This window comes from Erinaceus europaeus, chromosome 15, assembly GCF_950295315.1.
Source record: "Erinaceus europaeus chromosome 15, mEriEur2.1, whole genome shotgun sequence".
Classification (NCBI taxonomy): domain Eukaryota; kingdom Metazoa; phylum Chordata; class Mammalia; order Eulipotyphla; family Erinaceidae; genus Erinaceus; species Erinaceus europaeus.
In genome coordinates, this window is record NC_080176.1 from 10,350,360 (window position 1) to 10,371,129 (window position 20,770).

A 20,770-nucleotide genomic window follows, 5' to 3' on the forward strand; every position below is an offset into this window, starting at 1 on the left:
GAAAATAGTGAATCCATCTGAGCCAATGTTCCCTCTCCTCCCACGCCCCTTATCTTGTGCAAACTCTCTTCTTACCCTCCTCTCTCTCTCTCTCTCTTTCTCTCTCTCTCTCTCTCTCACACACACACACACACACGTGCTATGCTTTCAGAAAGTACTTTTTTAAAAAAGCTTTTGATCTACAATTTTGATCCAGCCCATGTTTGCCTAGTAATTCTGAAGACTGTTCAATATTGTGAAAAAGGCTGAAATACATTCTTCTTCTTCTCCTTCTCCTTCTGCCACCAGGATAATCTCTGGTTCTTGGTACCTACATGATGAATCCACAGCTCCCATTGGCCATTTTTTCCTTTTTTTTAATTTGATAAAATAGAGATAAATTAAAAGGAGAAGGGGAGGTAGAGGGGAGAGAGAGAGACACATACACACAGAGACACCTGCAGACCTGCTTCACTGCTTGTGAAGCTTCCCCCCGCTCCCCCTGCAGGTAGGGGATTGAGGGCATGAACCTAGGTCCTTGTCTGTGCTCAACTGGGCCTGGCCCCACTGAAATATATTCCTAAAATTACAAAGGGTCAAGTTAAAACATCAACTGGGAAAAAAAAAAGTTATTTATATAAACTCACCAGCCAGTCAAGAGACAAATGAGAGTGATACCAGAGGAAAATCACCCATTAACAGGGAAAAGAAAATTAAGACCTGTTGTATGCTTTACATTGGGTTGTTCTAGCTCTCCCCCTGCCAAGGGTGGGGTGGTGGGCCCTGCCCTGCAGGGGAAGAGCTAAAACAACCCAATGTAAAGCATACAACAAAGACCAAAGCCAGTTGGCAGAGATCTGTGTTGTTAATATGGGAACACAGCCTAAGTCCAACAGCAAAAGGAATGTCTGAAATAGAAGGCACATTCTAAAAGATGACTTCATTATACTGACTTAGAAGAAATGTCCCCAGCAACAGTAATGCCACATGCCAATCTGTGGTGTCCCCTGTGGATGTCCCTGTCCTTAGTTTTAGGCTCTTTTTTTCTCTCTCTCTCTCTCTCTTTCCTCCAGGGTTATTGCTGGGGCTCAGTGCTAGCACTACAAATCCACTGCTCCTGGTGGCCATTTTTTCACATTTTACTGGATAGGACAGAGAGAAATTGAGAGGGGAAGGGGAGATAGATAGATAGAGACAGAGAGATACCTGCAGCACTGCTTCACCACTTGTGAAGCAACCCTCCCCCCTTGCAGATGGAGAGCTGGAGGCTCGAAGCAGGATCCTTGCTCTGGTCCTTGCGCTACGTACTACGGTACTTAACCAAGTGCGTCACCACCTGGCCCACAGTTTTAAGCTAATTTATTTTTTTTTGCTTGTTTTAGTGCTTATCTTTTATCTAGCTCTCCTATCTCTTGTCTACACTTGATCAATAACCTCTGTGACTGACCAACAGATAAAGTCAGAATGAAATGGAACATGTGTGTCTGTTCAGACTGCCAGGTTGAAATCGCTTTGACGATTATTTTTTTTTAAATCATGCTAGGATTTACAAAACAATGTAAACCAATGGTAAATCAATAGACTGTTATTAAAAGCTCAAATAAACCATGCCAGGACAATCCCTGAAGATGTACTAAGTGTTTTATAATGACTAGATATTAGACGTTATCTAATGCTTTTCCAACTTCTTAAAGATGCTGAGTCTTTTGCAGATTTTTTTTAAATGTTTATCTCATTCTTGATGGTGCCTATTGTGTTTATCTTTTTTTTCCCCCTTAAGTGGGTAGTAGAGATGTTTATCTATTTTATTGATTATTCTAAAGAATAAGTTCTTGGGTTTATTTTATGTTATTGATCAATGATACTGTCTGCTTTAATTCACTCTTGCCAAATCACTTCCTAATCTTGTCAAATCATTTCTTCCTTGTCTCCTTTCTTTGTGTTGTTCTAATTTGTTGGTTTTTTTTTTGGGGGGGGGCTGGGTCCTCCATCACTTCAAGCTGGCCACATTTAATAACGACATCAAATCGCTGTGGCTCGTGACCCCACTACATCTGCCTGGCTTCTGTGCTCGGCCACCGCCATTGGCAGGTGGCTCAGTGGAGGCCTCCAAATTCCTCTTCCACCTGGGGAATTGAGAGATGCAATTCTAACTCCCAAGGTTATCCTTTATGTGATTTATAAGACACAGCGCTATCAGCACGTCACTTACTGACAGGGAGGAGCCTACAAGTAGCGGGGACTGAAAACATCAGGATTGATCGCTTCCCTTAAGTGAGTCAGCACACAGGACACAGATGGTGTGCTGCCATGTGTGTGTGTGTGTGTGTGTGTGTGTGTGTGTGTGTGTGAGAGAGAGAGAGAGAGAGAGAGAGAGAGAGAGAGTGTGTGTGTGAGAGAGAGAGAAAGAGAGAGACAGAGAGAGAGAGATTATGTGTGGTGAGTCTTGCAATATTATTTAACAGTTGAAGTGATATAGGCATGTTATTTTGATGACCGTTAAAATTACCAAAGCAAGCAAGCAGAATGTCGGAGACTCTCGAGGTGACAAGCTTGGGGGTCACAGTCCTTGCTACTCTTCGTCAAGACTTCTGCGGAACTCCCATCCCAGGAGAGAGAAGAAAAGCTGCTATTAGGGAGTTGGGTGGTGGCACAGCGGGTTAAGTACATGCGTGGCGCAAAGTGCAAGGACCGGCATAAGGATCCGGTTCGAGCCCCCGGCTCCCCACCTGCAGGGGAGTCGCTTGACAGGCAGTGAAGCAGGTCTGCAGGTGTCTGTCTTTCTCTCCCCTTCTCTGTCTTCCCCTCCTCTCTCCATTTCTCTCTGTCCTATCCAACAGTGACATCAATAACCACAACAATGTTAAACAACAAGAGCAACAACAGGGAATATATCTTTTTTTTTAAAGCTGCTATTAGCAAAGTCCCACCAATCCAACTAGCAGAGCATTAGAACAGGCAGGAAATAAAAACAGTGAAGTGATAGGGAAAGGTTCAGATATGCTTGGAATCAGAACACACAGAAGAATAACAACTTTGGGGGCCGGGCAGTGGTGCACCTGTTTGAGCACACACAATAACAAGCGCAACGACCTGGGTTCAAACCCCTATTTCCCCACCTGCACAGGAGGAGGCTTCATAAGCCATGAAGCAGGTCTGCAGGTGCTTCTCTTTTTTTCTCTCCCTCTACCTCCCCCTCCCCTCTCACTTTCTCTGTCCTATCAGATATATATATATATATATATATATATATATATATATATATATATATGGAAAAATAGGGGGGCCAGGCAGAAGCGCAATGGGTTAAGCACAGGTGGTGCAAAGCACAAGGACCGGTGTAAGGATCCCGGTTCAAGCCTCCAACTCCCCACCTGCAGGGGAGTCACTTCACAGGCGGTGAAGCAGGTCTGCAGGTGTCTGTCTTTCTCTCCCCCTCTCTGTCTTCCCCTCCTCTCTCCATTTCTCTCTGTCCTATCTAACAACAACATCAATAACAACAACAACAATAACTACAACAATAAAACAACAAGGGCAACAAAAGAGAAAATAAATAAATATATATAAAAAATTTTTTAGAAAAGGAAAAATAGCCAGTAGGAGTAGTAGATCTGCCATACAGGGCACCAAACCCCAGTAATAATCCTGGTGGCGATTAAAAATGAAGAAGAAGGTGGTTGGGTGGTATCACGGTGGGTTAAGCACACATGGCACAAAGCCATAGGGATCCCAGTGTAAGGATCCCGGTTTGAGCCCTGGCTCCCCACCTGCAGGGGAGTTGTTTTACAGGTAGTGAAGCAGGTCTTTCTCTCCCCCTCTCTGTCTTCCCCTCCTCTCTTGATTTCTCTCTGTCCTTCCCAGCAACGACAGCAATAACAACAATAATAGTAATAAGAACAACGACAATAAACAACAAGGGCAACAACAAAAGGGGAAAAAATAACCTCCAGGAGCAGTGGATTCGTAGTGCAGGCACCGAACCCCAGTGATAATCCTGGGGACAAAAAAAAAAAAAAGAAAGGAAGGAAGGATGGAAGGAAGGAAGGAAGGAAGGAAGGAAGAAGAAAGGAGAAAAGGAATATCAGCTTTTTATTGCAGAGTCATTATCAGAGTAGACAAAAATATAAGATCAAGTCATATAAGATCAATATATATATAAATATATCAAAAATATAAGATCAAGATTCACCCACCAGGAAGAAAGCTGAAATAATAAGATGCTTAAGGTGTGCAACCAGCACAGGGGCAGCACTGTGGATGAGCCCTTAGGCACCTTTTTTAAAGAGAAAAAGGCAGGGCTGGCAAAATAGCCCACTGAGTGCACCTGCTTTGCCACGGCCGGAACGCAGGTTTGAATCCAGTTCCCCCAACACACACAGTGGTGGATGCATTGGGACTGCCGTGTCTGTCACCCTCTCTGTCTCTCTCCTCTTAGGGAATGTTGGTTCAGCACCGTGAGGCCCTAGCAACAACTGAACAAACACACAAACAAACAAAACCAAAGTAAAACAGCAAAAGAAAAAAAAAAGCCCTCAATGGAAAAAAAATAATAATTCCCCAGTGTTTTCAGAAAATAAACATTTCATATTGGTTCATAGTTTTCTTTCTTTACCTAGAATGCTGAACTCTGGCATGCGGCCATTCCTTTATTTGCTTGTTTGCTTACTTATTACCTTACACATTATCCTCAGAAAAAGTGAAAAGGATTTATATGTTTGGGAACATATCACAGGTATAAGATAATGTGTTTTTTTAATTCGTATTGGGCAGGCCATTTCTTTCTTCTCCCTCCCGCTCCTTCTTTCTTTCTTTCTTTCTTTCTTTCTTTCTTTCTTTCTTTCTTTCTTTCTTTCTTTCTCTCTTTCTTTTTTACTAGGGTTATTGATGAGGCTTGGTGCCTACATGGCTTTACTGTTCCTGGCAGCCATTTTTAAATCTCTCTCTCTTTTTCTAACAGAGATGCAGAGAAATAGAAAGGGAGTGGGAGAGAGGAGAGGAGAGACACTTGCAGCAACACTGTTTTATGAAGCTTCCCCCTTTCAGGTGGTGGGCAGGGGGCTCAAACCCAGATCCTTGTGCACTCAACTGGGCATATCATCTCCCAGCACCTCCTTTCTTTTTATAGAGTCAGGGCTTCACACAGGCTTGATTTCACCACCCTAGACTGCTTTTTCATCTCATTAGAGAGACGGGGGTGGTGGTGGTGGTGAAGGAGCACTGTATCAGAGCTACCTCTGGTAAAGCAGTAAGATACATTTTTTTTTAAAAGCTTGTTCTCTATAATTAAAAGCTATTCTACAAGGGATCGGGCGATAGCGCAGTGGGTTAAGCGTACACATGGCACCAAGCTCAAGGACCGGCATAAGGACCGGCGTAAGGATCCCAGTTCGAGCCCCCGGCTTCCCACCTGCAGGGGAGTCACTTCACAGGCGGTGAAGCAAGTCTGCAGATGTCTGTCTTTCTCTCTCTCCCCCCCCCCCCGTCTTCCCCGCCTCTCTCCATTTCTCTCTGCCCTATCCAACAATGATGGCATCAATAACAACAACAATAATAACTACAACAACAATAAAACATGGGCAACAAAAGGGAAAAAAATCTAATGTCAAAAAGCCATCCTACGGTTGGCATTGAGCTCTCTAGATTTTAACACATGTGGAGTTTCACATGACCCTTACCACAGACAGGACCCAGCAAAGTCCTCTCACCTCCCAATTTCCCCTCCTTACTTTATAACCATGCCACCCTCTGGTGATTCCTTCTTGAACACCCTCGATTAGTCTGGGTAACAGCGTCACAGAAATGGAACCTTGGAGCACGTGACCTTTCTTTCACTAAGGCAGAATCAATGTCTCTGAGATTCATTCAAGTCACACTTTCTAGAAAAAAACAGCAAGGAGAGATTGCATGCTGGTGATTTGGAGTGAAGAGACTTCACAGGGACTCTGCTACAGAGAGAGGATGCCGGAACCACAGAGCAGACCCAGAGGCCTGAGAAAACGCTGCCACAGCAACCCAGCGAGAACAGAGCTCAGTTACAGAGCTGCAGAGCTGAAGCTTTTCCTCTTGTTCCTTGTGTCTGCGTTTTGCTGTTCCCATGATGCCCCAACAATTTGCAATTTAAATGGAAATCACAGCTTTGTAAATCACTCAGATTTTGTAATGTCAGCCAGTCCCTCCCAAGCTGTTGACGGACTGCGATAACTAAGCATGATAAAATAATGCAGGGACCAGGGCTGGATGGTGGCACAAACCAGTGAAGTGCACACGCTACCATGCACCAGGACTCCAGATTTAAGCCCCCAGTCTGTCCCTGTCTGCAGGGGGGAAGGTTCATGAGTGGTGAAGCAGGGTTGCAAGTCTTTCTCTCTCTTTCTTATTTTTTTTTAAATCTTTATTTATTGGATAAGGACAGCCAGAAGAAAGGGGGTGATAGAGAGGGAGAAAGACAGAGAGACACCTGCAGCACTGCTTCACCACTCGCAAAGCTTTCCCCCTGCAGGTGGGGACGGGGGCTTGAACCCCCGTCCTTGAGCATTGTAATACATGCGCTCAACCAGGTGCGCCACCACCTGGCCCCTTTCTCTCTCTTTCTCTCCACCTCTCTCTCCCCTCTAAATTTCTCTCTGCCCTATGAAATAAAGAAAAAAAAGGAGGGGTCAGCTGATACTGTACCTGGTTAAGTGCACATGTTATCATGCACAAGGACCCGGGTTCAAGCCCCTGGTCCCCACCTGCAGGGGGAAACTTTACAAGTGGTGAAGCAGGTCTGCAGGTGTCTATTTCCCCTTTCCATCTCTGTTCCTCTCTGTCCTTATCAAATAAATAAACATATATATTCTTTGCCTCCAGGGTTATTGCTGGGGCTAGATGCCTGCACTATGAATCCACTGGTCCTGGAGGGCATTTTCCCCTCATTTTGTTGCCCTTGTTGTTATTGTTGTGATAGGACAGAGAGAAATCGAGAGGCAGGGAGACAGAGAAGGAGAAATATAGACACCTGCAGACCTGCTTCACCACTTGTGAAGTGACCTCCTCCCCTCCCCTTAACCCCCGCAGGTAGGAAGCTGGGGGCTCGAACTGGGATCCTTATGTGGTTCTCGTGCAGTCCTTGTTCTTCATGCCATGTGCACTTAACCTGCTGCACTAATGCCCGGCGCCCCTAAATAAATATTTTTTTAAGAAAGGAAGTGGTGAAGTAGTGATGTAGGTGTCTCTATATCTCTCTCCCTCTCTATCACCTCCTTCCCTCTCGATTTCCAGCTGTCTCTATCCAATAAATAAAGGTTAAAAAAAGGGGGGGGGGGGAGTCGGGTGGTAGCGCAGCGGGTTAAGCACACATGGCGCAAAGCACAAGGACCGCGTAAGGATCCCAGTTTGAGCCCCCGGCTCCCCACCTTCAGGGGAGTTGCTTCACAGGTGGTGAAGCAGGTCTGCAGGTGTCTACCTTTCTCTCCCCCTCTCTGTCTTCCCCTCCTCTCTCTGTCCTATCCAACAACGACATCAATAACAACAATAATAACTACAACAATAAAACAAGGACAACAAAAGGGAATAAATAAATATTTTTTTAAAAAAGGAAAAGAAAATACAAGAAAGGGGACTTAGTAGTGTGGCCACCGTGGAGCTTTCCAAGGACTGAACTCATCTTTCTCAAAATGAATAATTCAGACCCCATATTCTTCTGGCCAGAAACTGCAGCGTGTTTAAAGGGGCAGGGTTGATCCTGGGGAGTGGTACCTCCACTTCCCACCCTCTCTCTCCCGAGCAAGCTGGAGGCTCCTGGGTATGCTGATATCTTTTTTTCTCTCTCAAGCAATCAGTTGTTTATCTTTTTTTAAAAAAAATTTATTCCCTTTTGTTGCCTTTGTTGTTTTATTGTTGTAGTTATTGTTATTAGTACTGATGTCATTGTTGTTGGATAGGACAGAGAGAAATGGAGAGAGGAAGGGAAGACAGAGAGGGGGAGAGAAAGATAGACACCTGTAGACCTGCTTCATCGCTTGTGAAGCGACTCCCCTGCAGGTGGGGAGCCGAGGGCTCAAACCAGGATCCTTACTGATCCTTGCGCTTTGTGCCACGTGCGCTTAACCCGCTGCGCTACTGCCAGACTCCCCTTTATTTTTTCTTTATAAAACTATTGCATTAATTTATTTCATAGGGACAGAGAGAAGTCAAATGAGATGGGGACATAGAGAGGGAGAGAGACAGAGAGATGCTGAAGGTACTGCTTCACTCACAAAGCTTTCCCCCTGCAGGTGGTGACTGGGGGCTCAGATTTGGGCCCTTGTACATTGTAACAGGTGCACTTAGCCAGGTGAACCATCGCCCAGCACCTCGCCTTTTTTGGAAAGATACAGAGTGGAGAAGAAAGGGGAGATAAAGAGTGAGATAACAACACCTGCAGCCCTCCTTCACCACTCGTGAAGTGTCTCCCCTGCCGGTGGGGACCGGGTGTTTGAACCTGGGTCCTTGTGCATGGTAATGTGTGCTCTCAACCAGGTGCATCACCACCCAGCCCAAGCTCTCATGTCTTCACTAAAGCCAGCAAAGCAAAGACCCCTCCAAAGGTGCGGCTAGCACTGAGATCGTGTCTCCACGTTCTGTCACTTTTGGGGGCCCTTGACTTTCTAGCAGGGAACCAATGCTGGTGTTCAACTTTGCTGGAAGAAAGTCCCCCAAATAAGACACCCCCTCTCCCCCCGCCAAGTCTGGCAATGCCATCGAAGCAGCTGGCTTTCCTGGCATGCTGGGGAGGCTGGCGGGAAGGAAAATGAGAAATCAGAGTCCATTCCAGGCGGGAGCAAAGCTACTTCTTCCTTCAACCTATCAAAGCAAGACGGCATCACTGGGCATATTACAACCGAGGTTTTCCGCCTATTCTAGAAGCATCTCCCGTGGTCAGGGTGCCCCCTGCATATTTTGTGATTTTAGGTGTTCTGTCGACCTGCTGGAGAATCACTTAGTGAGGGATGGCAAAGTTAGCTCTTCTGGGAGGACTGTGTGTGGGGGAGTGCTGGCTTTGACATGTGCTCAATCCAGGTTTGAGACTGGCGTTTCTGCACAGTGCCGTGGTGTTTCCCCTTCTCCTTCTCTCTGTCTTTCTATTTGTTTTTTTAAGTCAGCCAGGAGTGGTGAAGTCCCAGCAAGGGCCACCCCCCCAAAAAATAATAATCACTATCACATAGTGAGACAAGGTATATTTCTCTCAGTTCACATTTATTGCTCCTGAGTCCATCAAGGAGAAAAGCTTCACAATGATAGTAGTATTTCTTTTCACTGCTAATATCCTTTTTTTCTTTTTAAGGGGGAGGTGGCAGCACACCGGATTAAGCGCAAAGAGTGCGAAGCACAAGGACTGGTGCAAGGATCCCGGTTCGAGGCCCTGGCTCCCCACCTGCAAGGTGATTGTTTCGCAAGCGGTGAAGCAGGTCTACAGGTGTCTATCTTTCTCCCCCCCCCCCCCCGTCTTCTCTCCTCTCTCAATTTCTCTCTGTCCTATCCAACAGCAAGAACAGCAACAACAACAATGGAAAAAAAAAAAAAAAAAACGATGGCCTCCAGGAGCAGTGGATTTGTAGTGCAGGCACCGAACCCCAGCAATAATCCTGGAGGCAAAAAAAAAAAAAACAAGAAGGAAGGAAGGAGAAAGAAAGATAGATGGAAGGAAAGGAAAGAGAGGAAGAAAGAGAGAGAGAGAAAGAAAGAAAGAAAAGGGAAGGAAGGAAACTGGCAGGAGTGGTGGATTCATTGTGCTAGCACTAGGCTCCACGGATAACCCTGGTGGCAATAAATAAATAAAGAAAGAAAGAAGCAAGCTAGACCAGGCTGCAGCTCTGAATATTTTATCCACGTTAAATAGCAAAACTTGGGTGACACTTCTGCTTTCCGGCTATTTCTTTTTATGGTTCCTTGCTAATGTTGGCCAATGATAGTGCTTTTCCATTTAGTGGTTGTCAGATACAGTTGTGTCTAAAAGCAAGAATTTTAACTGTGTTGGCACAATGTTGGTGAGTCTCAGGACAAAGCTGATAAGTGGAGGAGATGCTCCAGGAGGGGGCCCGCGTGGTGGGAGGGGGCAGAAAGGACCGTTCTCACTGAGTGCCTTCTGTCACATCTGACATCTGATGATGACATAAGGACGTGACCAATTCTAGGATACACACATAGAAGGAGAACACCAACTCAGCTCACTGTGTAACAGTTATGAGGTTAGGAGCTGATGAAATAGCTCACCTGGATAGTGCGTCTGCTTTGCCATGCCTGGGACCCAGGTTCAAGCCCGGCCCCAACCATAATGGAGGCAACTTCGGTGCTGTGGTTTCTTTCCGTGTGTGTGTGTCTGTGTCTGTGTCTGTGTGTGTCTGTGTGTCTTTCTATCTAAAAAGAGGTGGAGTGCCGGCAATAATTAACAAAATGATGGGCTTAGTATACATTAACTTTATTTTATTTTTGGTGGAGCCAGGGCCTTGCACAGGCATGATTTCACCACTCTAGGCCACTTTTTCTCTTTCCTTTTTTTTTTTCTTTCTTTCTTCCTTTCTTTTTTTTTAAATATTTATTTATTCCCTTTTGTTGCCCTTGTTGTTTTATTGTTGTTATTGATGTCATCGTTGTTAGATAGGACGGAGAGAAATGGAGAGAGGAGGGGAAGACAGAGAGGGGGAGAGAAAGATAGACACCTGCAGACCTGCTTCACCACCTGTGAAGCGACTCCCCTGCAGGTGGGGAGCCGGGGGCTCGAACCAGGATCCTTACACTGGTCCTTGTGCTTTGCACCACGTGCGCTTAACCGGCTGCGCTACCGCCCGACTCTCCCTTTCTTTCTTTTTTAACTTCTTATTATGATAGAGACAGACAGAAATAGGGCTAGAGAAGGGGACAGAAAGGGAGAGAGACATCTGCAGCACTGCTCCACCGTTCATGAAGATCCCTTCCTGTGGGTGGGGACCGGAAGCTCAAATCTGGGTCCTCATGCATGGTAACATGTGCTTTACTGGCTGCACCACTGCCTGGCCCTAAGGCCACTTTTTTCACTGAGAGAGACAGAGAGAGGGAGAGACACCTTAGCACGGAGCTTTCTGTCACCATAGAGCCTCCTGGTGTATATGTGTGTGTGCGGTGTGTTATTGGGGCTCAGACCTGGGTCCTAAGCATGGCAACACAGGCATCCTACCTGGTGAGCTCTCTGCCCCTAAAATGTGCTGACTTTAACAGATACAAAAAGAGAGTCATAGTGGATGCGATGCCAGTTCTGGGCACGTTCACACGCCAGTGTCTTGTGCCCTCTGTGTGATAGGCCACCTGGTACTGAGTCCAATGGTGGACCAGCAAAGTCTAAAACTGGGGAAACATCACCCTTAGGGTCCGGGAGGCAATGGCGGGGAGAAGCCCTGGGGAGGGCTCTGCCCAGAGCGACACCCTAGCTCCTTTACTTGAGGAGCATTTGTAGTAGCTGGAGGCCAGTATAGGGGAGACAGCATAATGGTTATGCAAAGAGACTCTCATAAAGTACCAGGTTCAGTTCCCTGTGCCACCATAAGCCAAAGCTGAGCAGTGCTCTGGTACTCAAAAAAAGGAGTTGGGTGGCATGGGGAAGAGCCACTCTAGGGGTCTCTGATTCCCAGATGGGTGAGGCTCACCCAGGGGACTTATGCCCAGGAAGCCCCCTCCCCCCTGCAAGGCCCTGTCCCTGTTTCTTGGAAGGATTTGCTTGTCCCTCACCTGCCTGTGCCACCATCACGTAGGGACATCTCTGTGAAGGCAAGGGCCTGACAGGCAGCAATTACCTCAGAAATTCTAAGCCGCTGTCACAGGCTGGTGGCGTCCCCCACCTCACCGGGTCCGTCAGTGCAGCCCATCAGGAGAACAAAGTGGCAGCAGGGCCGGCCTCCAGAGACCTGGCACTGAGCCTGGCAGACAGTGGGCGTTTGACAGATAAGTGGATTAGCCCTCCCTGGGTTCAGGGTTCCTCGGCCAGGGTGAGAGAGGCCCATGGGCTCCGGTAGGTTACTGTGCCCTTTCACAGGGCATGGACTCATAGCCCGGGTGCTGATCCACCCACTCCTAGGCCCTCACCTCCTGGCCCTGCCTCAGACCCTGGTCAATAGGGCTCTGCATGCTCCCACCCCCTCCTCTCCCACTCTGTCCCTCAGTCATTCAAGAATGAATCACCAAGGACTGGGCAGAGGGAATGAAGCCAGCCCACACGCCTGTTCACCCGTGTGGGGTGGCAGTGCCAGCTGGGCATTGATTCTTTTCTCTTTTTTTTTAATGGTTAACTTGTTTATTTCCACGAGAGAGTGAGAGATCAGAGTAATGTCCAGTTCTGAGGGAAGGTAGGAGTGGGGATGGAACCTGGGACCTTATTGGGCCTCCTGTGTGCACATCTGGTGCCCTGAGGCTGTACTGTCTCCCCAGTCCTGGGTACTGACTCTGTCCAGGAGCTGTCAGGGACTCCTGGGAGGTGTCTAGAAGTGGGACAGCACAGTAGTCCCTGGAGAACATGCCATCACAACAGCTGTCACCTTCCTGCAGGGGGACATTTCTAGGGAGACGCAGAAGCTCAGTTCAAAGGGATATGCTTGCCTTGTGCTCGCGGCCGCGCCACTCACAACAGCCGATACATGAACGCAACCTAAGTATCCAATGGCTGACGACAGGATAAAGAATCATGGGAGTCTATGGAAGAGGACTCTGCCATAAAAAAGAAAGAAAGAAAGAAAGAGAGAGAGAGAGAGAGAGAGAGAGAGAGAGAGAGAGAGAAAGAAAGAGAGAAAGAAAGAAAGAAAGAAAGAAAGAAAGAAAGAAAGAGAGAAAGAAAGAGGGGGGAGGCTGGGTGGTGGCACACTTGGTTGAGTGCACGTTTTACAATATGCAAAGACCTGGGTTCAAGCCCTTGGCCCCCACCTGCAGAGGGAAAGCTTATAAAGTAGTGAAGCAGTGCTGCAGGTGTCTCTCTTTCTCTCTCTTTTTAAAACTATATTATTTATTTATTAATAAGAAATATAGAAGGAGAGAGAGAAAGAACCAGACATCACTCTGGTACATGTACTGCCAGGGATTGAACTCAGGACCTCATGCCTGAGAGTCTAGTGCCTCAGCCACTGAGCCACCTCCCGGACTATGGTATCTCTCTTTCTCTATCCCTCTCCATCACCCCTTCCCCCCTTGATTTCTAGCTGTCTCTATCCAATAAGTAAATAAAGATTGATTAAAAATATCAAATATAAAAAAAGAAAAAATGAAGATGATTTTTTGTGGGACAAAATGGAAGGAAACTGGAGGTGATGAGGAAATCAACACCTCGGGGAAGGCGACTGGATGGTTTCAAGGACATGTGGAGGGCTAGAGATAGTAAAAGCAAATGAACATGTAAAGAGGAGTCAGGCAGTAGCGCAGCGGGTTAAGCGCAGGTGGCACAAAGCTCAAGGACTGGCGTAAGGATCCCGGTTCGAGCCCCCGGCTCCCCACCTGCAGGGGAGTCGCTTCACAGGCGGCGAAGCAGGTCTACAGGTCTCCTCCTCTCTGTCTTCCCCTCCTCCCTCCATTTCTCTCTGTCCTATCGAACAATGACGACATCAATAACAACAACAATACTAACTACAACAATAAAAACAAGCCAACAAAAGGGAAAATAAATAAATAAAGTTTTTTTTAAAAAAGAAAAAAAACAATAAATGGTGACCCAACTGTCATAGACTTTGTGAGACAGAGGGAAGGACAGGGCTGGTGGAGGGTGTGGTGACTCCCACACACCAGGCCTGTGTATGAAACTGCTAATTTGGTACCAAGCTGTTAGACCTCTGACAGCAAATACTGATTTTAAAAATAATAAAGATACATATATGGGTGGAGTTCCTTGACCCACCAGAAGAGACCCTTGTAAGACAAGAAGGTCTGGAAAGTTCCCTGCTGAACCAGGGTCTAGATGGTTCTAGAAGGTTCCTGGCTGAGCCAGACACCTGCTCCCTGGTCCTGGCTCTTTGGAGCCTGGTCCAGTGGTCTGCAGGGCAGAGGGCAGCTCCCGGGAGGAGATGGAAGCATCAGTCAAAGTGCAATGACCATTAAGCTCCCTCAGACAGCAGAACCAGACTACCCTCAGATGTCAGAATATGGGGCAAAGCGCAATTCCTAGAACTGGCTGGAAGTGCTATTTTTACATTTTAACATCCGCAAACAGCCTGAGCAACAGGAGTGATTGGCTGAAAAGTTCTGGGATTATTACAGTAGATCCCCCCCCAAAAAAAAAACACAGATGAGAGACTTTGGGGATGGGTGGAGGGGGCCAATCTTCATGGAAAATTCTCCCACTGTCCCTCTAAACACCAAGGAGAGGTGAAGCCATTTCATATATATATATATATATATTTCCTTTTGTTGCCCTTGTTTAATTGTTGTAGTTATTATTGATGTCTTCGTTATTGGATAGGACAGAGAGAAATGGAGAGAAGAGGGGAAGACAGAGAGGGGGAGAGAAAGATAAGACACCTGCAGACCTGCTTCACTGCTTGTGAAGCAACCCCCCTGCAGGTGGGGAGTCGGGGGCTCAAACCGGGATCCTTATGCGGGTCCTTGCGCTTTGTGCCAGCTTTGTGCTGCATACAGCCCAACTCCCCCCTTTTTTTTTTAAATAGACCACAGCACCAAAGCTTCTTTCAGTGAGGTGAAGGTTAGGCTCCAACCTGGGCCACGCGTGTGTGTGTGTGTGTGTGTGTGTGTGTGTGTGTGTGTAAAGCAGCACACTAGCCAAGTGAGCTATTCCAACAGTCCGAAGTGGCCTCTTCATGAAGCCTTCTGGCATGAGGACAGCTCTGCTCACTGCCCATTTGGAAGGTTCCTTGGCTTCTGACAAATCACACATGTACTCGAGAACTGGTGCCTCATGGTTGAGCCCAACCATGGACTTAGGCCTGTTGGCTTAGAGGCTGCACGGAGGACACCCTCCTAGACCCAGGCAGGCAAAGTCTTTTTGTGTGTCTGCACAGCCCGCATTGTCTACATGAGAATACATATGTGTGAGCATGCCAGCACATGCAACTGGGCACATGTGGCTGGCAGGGCTGGGTCACGGGTTACCAGATTTGTTAAAAGACAGTACAAGACCTGGTTGTGGTGTACCTGGTTCAGCGCACACATCACCATCACAAAGACCTGGGTTCAAGGCCCCAGTCCCAAACTGCAGGTGGAAGGAAGCTTCATGAGTAGTGAGGCTGATTTTGGTCTCTCTCTCTCTCTTCTATTCCCCTCTCAATTTCTCTCTGTCCTATCAAGGAAAAAAAAGAACAATAAATAAATAAGTAAATAAATAGGAAAGAGGGTAGGAAGGCCCATCTGTGGACATTTTCTCACAGGGAAGCCCCCTCACCCCTCACACACTTCAAGCACCATCCTCCAGAGATTCCCCTCTCCAGAGTCTGGTTTCCCTGTTACAATGTGCCCCCTTGGAGCTGGGTGGAAGGAAGGAAAATGAAAAAGGGAAGCCTGTGGTCCGGGAGGTGGCACAGTGGATAAAGCATTGGACTCTCAACCATGAGGTCCCGAGTTCGATCCCCGGCACCATATGTACCAGAGTGATGCCTGGCTCTTTCTCTCCTCCTTTCCTTCTATCTTTCTCACGAATAAATAAATCAATTCTTTTAAATTTTTTTTAAAGTCGTCTTTATTTATTGGATAGAGACAGCCAGAAATCGAGAGAGGAGGGGGAGATAGAGAGGGAGTGAGACACTGAGACACCTGCAGCCCTGTTTCACTGCTTGTGAAACATTCCTCCTTGCAGGTGGGGACAGGAGGCTCGAACCCACGTCCTTGCACACTGTAACATGTGCATTCAACCAGGTGTGCCACCACCCGGCCCCCGTAAATACATTCTTTAAAAAGGAAAGAAAACAAAAAGGAATCCAAGCAGCACTCAAGAGTAGCAGTGAAGGCAGAACCTTCCTCACCTACCCTGGAGTTCACTCCCCAGTAGATGACATCTGTGCCCGTCGGTCGTGTCAGGGCCAGAAGCCCGTAGGGCGGTGACAACAGCAACAGTGCAGGTGTCAACAACAATGTCACACCACTGCGCCTCTACACACCACCGGATTTCCCAGATGCTGTTCAATGTCACAGTTACCACAGGCCCCCAGCTTTCTCTTAGGGGGAGACCGCTGAGGTACATCACCTTGTACAGACAGGGCCGCACCTGCCTTTCTGACACAGGGCCTGTCCTGAGTCCCTCATCAGCCTGGTGTCACCTTGCCTCCCTGTCCCGGCAGCTAGAGGCCCCACCAGGCTATAGGAGTGGGGTGAGAGAGGGGCGCCAGCTCAGATGTCGGGGTGAGGTCTGCTCTGGTGATGGGGAAAATCTCAGAAAAAAAAACTCAGGAGGGAGCTGGGCTGGGCTGGTGGGAAAAGGGTTCCCAAGAGGGGACTCGGGCTGGAGGGCAGGCAAGGCGTAGGCTCTGCCTCCTGGTCTCTGGGTGCAATCACTCTGCCTCCGTCGTCAACTCCCCTCGCCCACAGAGAGAAGTCTCTCCTCAGGACTGGGCAGTGGCACATCTGATTGAGCACACACATATTCCTATGTCACTGTGCACAAGCACCCAGCTCCAAGCCCCTGCTCCCCATCTGTAGAAAAAGAAGCTTCATGAGTGGTGAAGTAGGGCTGCAGGTCTCTGTTTGTCTCTTTCCCTACATTCCCCTTGCCTCTCAATTTCTCTGTCTCTATCCAATACATAAATAAATACAAAAAAAGAAAAAGAAAAAGAAGTTCTGTCTTCTGACTCCCTCGCCCATGTCTATCTTAATGGGGGACCCCCCCAGACCTGGGAAGTTATGCCCCCCAGGAGGGGGTGCCTGCTATGAGCAGACCATACAGTGAGACCGACCACCAGCTGCCCCTCTGAATGTCACCTGGGGGAGAGACGGTGGGTGCAAGGGCTTTTGGTTTCACGGGCAGGCAGTGGGGAGCACTGGTTAGAGCACTTGGCTGGAAATACTCAAGCCACTAGGCCCGCATCCCATCAGCTTGCTCTGGGCTCCCTCTCCAGCTGTTTTCCTTTTAGGGGCTGCTGCCATCACATCTGGGCAATGACCAGGCAGAGAGGGGAGCATACCCCCTGCCATCTGGGCTCATGTGTTGCAAGAAGACAACAAGACTCATATGACTTGAACGATCAAACACATCCAGAGAAATGTTCTGGACATTACAGGGACGGCACCCAAAGGGGTCCAAGGTGCCTTACAAGGAAATGGCAGCCAGCAACTCGAACCCTGGACCTGGACAGGTAGGTTTTCTCGAGGAAAAGTAGCGCAAGCTTCAGGTTGCTGATACTCCTGAGGGCTTGGTGGGTGAGGAAGGGCTTTGACAGCTGGGCCTCAGGGTTAATATTTGTTAGAACTAGGAGGGGAGTGGGGGTAGCCCAGGCTCAGGAAAGGGGGGCCTGGGGGGGAACTGAGAAAGAAGCAGAGCTGTCAGTGAGCTTGATGTTAAATAAAACCTACCAAGACTCGGCTGAGAATTTTAGCAGAATCCAAATGTGCTATAAAAAAAAATAAAGGCAAGGCTCCCATCTCTAAGGTTCACAGCTAAGCTGGCTTAGTATCACACATGCCAAGGTTAAAAATATAAAGCAGTCATCCCTGAATGACATGGGCTCTGGGGAGGAAGCCTGGGGTGGGCTATCTGGTGGAGCGAGGAAAGGGTGTGTGTGCAGAGTCTGGGGTGGGGGACAGGCAAAGCCGGGTGCTCTGGGGTTTGTCCTTCTACACCTAGAAGGCACTCAAGTTGCACTTGGCCAAGAATGCCACGACTCTCCTCTTGGTTTGCCACCGGGGATGCCCGAGGTGCCTCAAGTAGTGGCCCACGCTGCCCTTCGATGTGGAGCCCAATGCCGGGTGCCCCCAGCACCTCGGGGTCTAGCTCCAACACTGCCCTTATGTGCCCATGGGTTGTCTGTAGGACATGGCCCAGAAAGCCCCCAGACCCACCACTCTGTGCCACCTGAGGCTGCTGAGCTGGCATCTCGGTGCAAGGGCCACTCAGAGTCCCACTGTCCTCCCTTGGGCTTCCAGAGGCCTCCTGGGCACAGCTCAGGGCAAAGTGACAAAGGTGACAGACAGACATCCCTCTAGTGATGTGCCCAGTGGGGTCCTTGTAATAAGTACGACGACCTAAAGGGCTTTCTTGTTCTTTTTCTAAAGGGTTTACTTTTATTAAAATAGAAAAAAAAATTTAACCCCAGCTGCCATGACAGCTACCATGACCCAACTCACCTCGGTTCCATCACAGCTCGGACATTTCTAAGAAGTTGAGAGGATCAGGAGGAGGGTGAGAGTTCTATGACTGGGCCCTCTGGGGTGGTCTGGGATGCATGTACCCAGAGGAACTGAACCTCTGGTTCAGTCAGCACCACACAGGGCTAGGAAGCAGATGGGCAGGGGGCCACCAGCTCCTAGAACCTTCTGGCTCTCCACAAACACCACCAACCTAGGAGGCTTTCACTCTTCACAGTGTAGTGGGAGTGGACAGGCTATGGGGAGGGAAGGGCTATCTCCTAGGACCCTGAAGAGTTTCCATGAGATCCCATGGGTCTCCTCAATCCCACATTGGGAATGTTGGCTGAGAAGCTCAACTTTCAAAGCACTTGGGGATGGGGTGGGGACAGAAGCTATTCTAGAGGCTCAGCATGAGGGGCCAGGGGATGGGAAGCTTGGGGGAATCTGGCCAAGCTAAGCGACAGAGCCAGGCCTCAAACCGAGTCTCCATTTCCACACCTCTGAAGTCATTCCACTAAGTGAGGATCACACAGACTGGACGCTGGGGGTGCGGTTTCCTCAGCCCAGACAGAGCAGCAATGACTTCAAAAGAGACCTTCATTCATTCCAGTCCAAGACGCTTCATTCCACCAGGACCTTGGGGACCTCCAGGGCCTTGGGGACCTCTCCCTATCTCACAGAGCGGCCGCCAGGGGGCTCTGTCCCCAATGTGCGTTTGTGGGCTCCCGCACCCCCTCACCCCCAAAGCGGAAAGACCAGAAGGATTGGAGCAGGCTGAGCTCATGCGCTGCGGGCGCCCCGCTCGCCCCCTCTCGCGGGGGTGGGGAGCGAGCGAGCCTTCCGCCAGCCGCCAGCGCGCCCCAGGCCTGGCCACAGCTCCCCCCACACCACTTCCTTGGAGACCCCCAGAAACCACTGCCCTGCGCGCCTCCATTCAGGGCCCGCGTCTGCAAATCCCGCTGGAAAGTTCTGGAGGAGCCCTCTGCTGGAGCTGGGGCCCCCTCCCCTCCCAATCCTGCCCCTCCAGGGGGTGAAGGCGCAGACAGAGCGGCTCCCGAGGGCGCGCACAACACACACACACACACACACACACACACACACACACACACACACACACACACACACACACACACCTGCGCCTTACCTGTACCAGTCCAGCCCGCGGCCATAGTTCCTGTCGAAGAAATGGGGCTCCGTGCCCAAGGCCCGCACGTCGGGGTGCACGCGGATGAACTCCAGCACGGCCCGGGTGCCCCCCTTCTTCACGCCCACGATGAGGGCCTGGGGCAGCCGCTTGGCGCCGGGCTTCGGGGCGCCCGAGTGGTTGGCGGCGGGCGGGCGCGGCGCGCTGGGCGGGGGCCCCGGGGGAGCGCAGGGGCGGGACTTGGGCAGAAGTTTGGGGCCGGGCGCGGCGGGGCGGCGGGGGCAGCGGGGCGCGGCGAGCAGGCGGCCGGGGCCGGGGGCGGCGCAGCAGCACAGGAGGCTGTAGCACAGGGCGGAGCAGGACAGCGACAGCGTGAAGGCGAACAGCAGCCGGCGCGCCCTCCGCGGCTGAGCTGGCCCCGAGCGGCCCAGGACCCTATAGGCCATGGCTCCATGGGCCCGCGCCGGGGGGCATGGCTCCGGGGGGCGGCGGCCGGGCTCAGGGGGCGGGCTCCGGGGGCGCCGTCTCCTCCTCCAGGCGCGGCTGCCCGGGGCGCCCAGGGGCGGGCGGCCGCGCGTCCCGCATCCCCGGCGCTGGCGGGGGGCTCCGGGCGCTCCGGCTCCTACGCGCGCCGGCCGGGGAGCGCCCGCAGCCCCATCCCGGCCCCGGGAGCGGAGCGGACGGTGACGCTGCGCGGGCCCCGCCGGCTCCTCCACGACTGCCGGGCCGAGCGCGCTGCCGGCTTATTTAAGGGGCCGCCTGACGTCAGCCGCGCGGGTCCCCCGAGCCCGCGCCCCGCCCCGGGACCCGGCCCGCCCCCCGCGCCCCCACTCCCCACCCCGGCCCGCCCCGGGACACACGCAGGTGGCCTGGCCAGCGCGCAGGGTGTGCGGGGAGGGGAAGGGAGGGGGTGGCTAAGGGCGGGGACACCCCATCACTCACGCCTCTGGACACCCACGGGTGGGGACCCGGCACATGCAGACACCCCATAATCCAGGGCCGACCATGGCCCCAATCGCTGACGCACGCACATGTACAGGAGACACCCCGCACCCCACGTAGTGGCAGGGGGCTGGGAGGGGGGCGATCTCCTAACCTGATCGTGCAAACCCCGACGGGACGCGGCCTGAAATGGGGTTCGGGGTGCGCACACATTCTAGACGGGATGGGCGGGGTGGGGGCGAGAGTGCGATTCCGTGACTATTCCTGCACCCCCCCACACACACACACACCCCGCGCGCTGACTCACGCGCAGGCGGATGGCGCTGTCTCGCACCCCGAGAAGCGTGGCCCCCACCCCGCTGCCACCCCACCTCTGCCTGGGTCTGGCGGGAGAACGAGGCTCGGAGGAGCCGGCTCCGCGCGGGCGCGCGTCCTCTGTCCGCGGCC

At 50.5% G+C, this 20,770-nt stretch overlaps 1 protein-coding gene across 1 annotated transcript in view; it reads right to left on the reverse strand.

Moving 5' to 3' along the window:
- HS3ST2 (heparan sulfate-glucosamine 3-sulfotransferase 2) overlaps positions 1-20,115 on the reverse strand; it is an 88,537-nt gene extending 68,422 nt beyond the window's left edge. The window contains exon 1 of the mRNA XM_007516613.3: positions 19,382-20,115. Within this exon, the coding sequence (XP_007516675.2) occupies positions 19,382-19,827 (446 nt within the window). The 5' untranslated portion in view covers positions 19,828-20,115. The remainder of the gene's footprint in view (positions 1-19,381) is intronic.
- Between the last annotated feature and the right edge of the window lie 655 nt (positions 20,116-20,770).